We start from the raw sequence: 4,988 nt of genomic DNA, 5'->3' as shown, positions 1-4,988 counted from the left end.
TTTTAATTCGTAGAACACGTGTATGGTAATTTAACAAATTAACCACTGTTCAAAATGGCTCATCAAATATATTTTCATACCTAGACGGTTGATTAAATGTGTGAAAACTTTAAGTGTTGAAAAATTATTCTCCAAAAAGAAAATAATGGGTACCTAAATGCATGCTACATGAGTGATGAGTTTTGGCGATGCCACCTCAAAAGAGAACAAGAAAATTGGAAATAAAATAAGTTGATGGGATAGAAAGATTAAAAGAAAAACATTAATAGAGAGCTTTTAAAGCGAAATGGTACGGTCACATATGATTACTCATAATTAAAACATACATATAAAGCAATGTTGGATATGCTAGGGCAAGAATGGATATAGTTCAGGAAAGAAACAAGAAACAAGAAACAGGGACATTACATTAGTTTCCGCAAGAAGAAATTTTAGCGATAAAGAGGAAAAACTAAAGAGCAAGACGTTAAAACTGAAAACTAGTTAAGAGTGCAATACCATTCTTGTTTCTTCTCATACATATTCCCCAAATTACTAACTACTACTATTACTATGTAAGGTCAGAAAAGGTTTAAACGTGGAAATTTGGGCACCACAAATCCAGAAATGCATTACATCATTATCACTGAAAAGGGTAAACCGAAGATTGAGGGGCATGTGGGTGAAGTGGGTTAAACCATCGAGAACCCTCCTCAAAATGGAGCCGTAGATGCTCGATATAGGCTACCCTTCTTCTTTTGCTCACTCGCTGCAACTTCACTTAACTGCAATGTAGTCACATAGGGACACAATCACCTTCTATTACCACTACTATACCACCATCAACCACTGTTTTTAGCTATACAATGACGTCGACCACTTTTCGTTTTTTTATAGTATGTTCCCAAATTCTGTCTTTTTTTTACCTCTCTTCTTAGTATTATTATTATTTGTGCAAGCAAACGCAAATGGAAATTCTCCAACCAGAAACATACCTGTTTTTGCTGTCTTTTCAGCCTTGCATTCTCTTCCTTCAATTGCTCAACTTCTACCTCCAATTCATTCGTGTAAGCCTGAAGAGACAAAAACAAAAACAACGGAAAACGGTGTAAGGCGCGTAATACATCCATTTGCCAACAGTGATTAACATTTCTATTTTTGTTTCATTTAACTTAACCTCGTGACGCTGTTTTTTTTTTTTTTAATCCACGACCTAAATTTGCGGAGCTACTAGATTCAGTTAAACCTAGAATTGTGGGAGTTGATCCCACGGTCGGAAAAATTAAGGAGAGCGCAAAGGTGAAGCTAAATTTTTCCTGTTTCCTGGCTCGCGATCGTGCAGCGGACTCGCGGTTCTTGATCATGCGCTTGTTTCTTCTGTCGCCGAGGTTGCAATCGGGTTCTGCGAATCTCTTGGCGCCTAAGGAGGCGGTGGTTGGGGCGGCGAAGCAAGGGTGGTTGGAGGGTGGAGGAGGGTGGTGGTGGGGTTTGTGCGTGTGAGGGTCGAAATGGAGGTGGGGGTGGGAGCTGAGGCTGAGAGCGGTGAGGAGTGGTGGCGCCGGCGAGGAGGGGGCGGCGTAGAGGGAGGGGGTTTGGGAGGAAAGAATGGTGTTTGGTGGTTCGATGGTGAAGGGTCGAGCGAGAAAGTCTTGGAGGATTACTCCTCCGAAGTTGGAGTGCGTTGTAGTGACTTGGTCATTTAAGGTAGCGAGGTTTATGTCTTTCCACACCTCTTCCATTGTTGAAAGGAGAAAGTGATGATGATGATGAGTGTGAGTGTGATAGTGATTTTTTTGGGGAATTTGATGATGACCTTGTTTGGTAGGATTGGGCAATGTTGCAAAGTTTGGTGGGTTATTAAAGAGTGAAAAATGGTTGAAAAGGAGAAGGAGAAAGAGAAAGAAGAGTGAGTGAAGTTTTTTGGAGTGGCGTCACAGTGTGTTTGGTGGTTGTTCTATATTTTTTGCAGATCTCTGTCCACACTCTGTGTGAGTAGTCATGTCGGATTCTCGACACGTGACACGCGCGCCAGCCAAAACCCTAGCCAATGATAAATCATAACCCTCCCCCTCCCAGTTTCAATTTTTTCTCACCTGTTAAATTAATTAAATTAAACTAAACTCTCTTTTTTTTGGTCAGCTTCTTCACTTCTTAATTTCATAAACTACCTATTTTTATCATCATGCTAATTCCCGAATATTTATTTTAAGACACTATCTTATCTTAAGTGGTTTTTGACATCTATAAGTTTTAAAAAAATCACTTGATTAACCATTTAAATATTAATTTATAAATTCAAAATAATGAGTATTGAAAATAATATTTATTATGAATAAAAAATTATAATTTGTTTGTGAATAGGTCAGTAATATGAAACATTAGTTAGGGTTAAATATGTTTTTAGTTCTTCAACTTTTAGTGAAATTTGGAATTAGTTTCTTTTGAAAACGTTGAACCAATCTAGTTATTCAACTTTGTAAATCCGTAGATTTAGTCCTTTTAACCAGATTTTATTAAGTTTATTAAATGTTTCAAATACGTTTCTCAGCTAACATTGAAGTTAACATGTGTCAATAGGTGTAAACAAACTAAAATACTGTAGTGAGATGTGTTTGAAACGTCAAATAAACATCACAAAATTTGGTTAAAGGATTAAATCCACGTATTTACATGATTGAGGGACTAAACTGGTTCAATGTTTTCAGAAAAAACTAATTCTAATTTTAACTAAAAGTTGAAAGACCAACAACATATTTAACCCTATTAGTTATCATCAAATTTTTGGTTATTAATTGATTATTAACTAATTAAAGATTAATTTATACACAAATGTTTAGGGTTATCAAAACTTCGATGATTAATGATATTAATTAATTCATAAATTAATTATAATCTTTTATTTATGATAATTTTAGATATTAATTGATATTTAAATTAATCACAATTAGATTTATTATTTTTTGTTTATAAAATTAGTTATTGTTTAAAGAATTTTTTGTAGTGCATATAAATTTGTCATATTAATATTAATGCAAGTAAGACTTATTTTAGAAGCTCTTGAGGTTGTATTGTAGAGTTTTTTCTAACTTTAAACACTAGTGAAACAACAAAGTGTGGATTGTGAAATTAGGATTATTATGATGGTGTAGAAGAAGAAGGAAGTGATGTTGTGAGAAATGGGACCACTTTAATGGTTGATCCTATGCACAATAGCAACTACGCATATTTTCGAAGCATGATGATGTTAGCTGTTTGCCAATTCAAGAAACTCAATGTGGACCATCAAAGCTTTTCATGTGCCAACCAAACAAAAAGCTTTTCATGTGCATAATAAAGAACAATATCATTCTTTTCTTTTATTATTTGATATTATTTTTCATTACTATTTATTTTCTTTTTTGTCTAAAAATATAAAAATTAATTTTTGTTAAAATTATTTTAGTTTTATACAAATAATATAAAATAATATTTTTCCTTTTTGTATTTATCTTTTCTCCGCTAGTTGTTCATGTTCAGGTTTCTAAATAAAATTGACATTGAGGGTGTGAATATACAACTTCACTTACAATTGAATTTTTAATTTATTAGTTTTATTGAAGAAATGAGATCTCATAAATAGGTGCAAGTACACCTCTACGTGAAAATATTTCATCTATTTAAAATGGCTATTAATATTCATATTAATATATTTATATATTTTCGTTGATAACTATAAAAAAAATTCATACATTGGAGGAAGTTTGAATTTTTTTTTATGTAAAAATAAAATAAAAAAACTATTTCAAATTTTTTTTTAAATATTTATAAATTTTGTTATAAAAACAATTATAAAAAACTACTGTCAATTTTTTTAAAAATATTTTGTAAAAAACATTTTTATAATAAATTATATAAAAAATACTTACAAATTTTATAATTTTATAAAAAATAATTACCTGTTAAGATATTTGAAAAAAATAATAAAAGTTTTTTCTTGTAGACTTTACAAGAAAATTTCATATAATTTTAGAATTTTTAGTGGTGAAATTTAAAAATAACAAAATTTAAATTTGATACATTTAACTATTTTAAAAACGATAAAAAAATTTATCAAACGCAAAGTAAAGGATTTTGTGAATATCGTAAATTTATTGATTAAAACTTACTCTGTTTTAGGCTGTATAATGAAACTATTTTGTAATAATAAAGTTGTTATACATATTCTTCAAACTCTATTACAACAGGATCAAATAATTTTGTTGTAAAACAATCTAACACTTTATTAAACACAAATGTGGATATAAAGTAGTCCAATTTGTATTTGTTAAATCCATATATGGATTAACATATGTACTGACTCACTGGCCTTGTACGGTGACAAAAAAATAAAAATTAAATATATGTTAAATTTACGGTTAAATATGATTTCAGTATTTAAAATTATAATTTATTTATACTTAAAATTTTAATATATTTTGATATCTAAACTTTAAAAATGAGTGAATATCATTATTTTAATTTAATTGTGATAAATTATTTTGACATATCAAATGTATTTTTTAGTAGATATTAAAACATCAATGTGTCAACAACTAAAATGCTAACCTGAAATGAATTTGATACGTCATTAAAAAATTTAATGTAATTATATCAGAAAGATTACATTAATTATTTTTTTAATTTTACAAACTAAAATATATAAAATTTTTGTCCATAGATAAATTTTAGTTTCTAATCAAAATTAATAACTTAAAACATATTTAACTTTAAACTTTAGGTGAGTAGATTGAATTTATTTTTTCTTTTATTTTATATATTTTAATAAAGGGTTATAGATGATTTAAAAGTAGTACCATGCAAGTTGATAGTTTTTACATTTATAAACCTAAACTAAATGTACTTTTTATTGTTTCGTATTAATGTGTAGTTGATCTATAATGAGATATTTGAAAGCAATTTAAGAAACATAAATAATAACTCAACTTATTTGAAAAAAAAGAGTGGTTATATTAATAAAGAAAAAAAAAATT

General features: G+C 29.4%; 1 protein-coding gene across 1 annotated transcript; it reads right to left on the bottom strand.

Annotated features, from left to right (window-relative positions):
- Positions 1-387: 387 nt before the first annotated feature.
- On the bottom strand, positions 388-1,889 carry LOC114174732 (protein FD). The gene is made up of 3 exons (XM_028059578.1): positions 1,299-1,889; positions 975-1,055; positions 388-764 (listed from the first exon to the last, which is right to left on the bottom strand). Exons 1-3 carry the CDS (start codon positions 1,716-1,718, stop codon positions 693-695), a joined length of 573 nt encoding a protein of 190 aa, XP_027915379.1. The 5' UTR covers positions 1,719-1,889; the 3' UTR covers positions 388-692.
- Between the last annotated feature and the right edge of the window lie 3,099 nt (positions 1,890-4,988).

This window comes from Vigna unguiculata, chromosome 2 (assembly GCF_004118075.2).
Source record: "Vigna unguiculata cultivar IT97K-499-35 chromosome 2, ASM411807v1, whole genome shotgun sequence".
NCBI lineage: Eukaryota > Viridiplantae > Streptophyta > Magnoliopsida > Fabales > Fabaceae > Vigna > Vigna unguiculata.
Note: the sequence above shows the minus strand (reverse complement) of the source record. Positions and strands in the feature narration are given on the sequence as shown.

Excerpts from the sequence above, each read along its gene's own strand:
- LOC114174732 (XM_028059578.1), bottom strand. The coding sequence starts at position 1,718 with ATGGAAGAGGTGTGGAAAGACATAAACCTCGCTACCTTAAATGACCAA. Across the intron at positions 1,056-1,298 it reads CACGATCGCGAGCCAGGAAA|CAGGCTTACACGAATGAATT; the intron begins CAGGAAAAATTT and ends TTTTTGTCTCTT. Across the intron at positions 765-974 it reads TGAAAAGACAGCAAAAACAG|TTAAGTGAAGTTGCAGCGAG; the intron begins GTATGTTTCTGG and ends ACTACATTGCAG.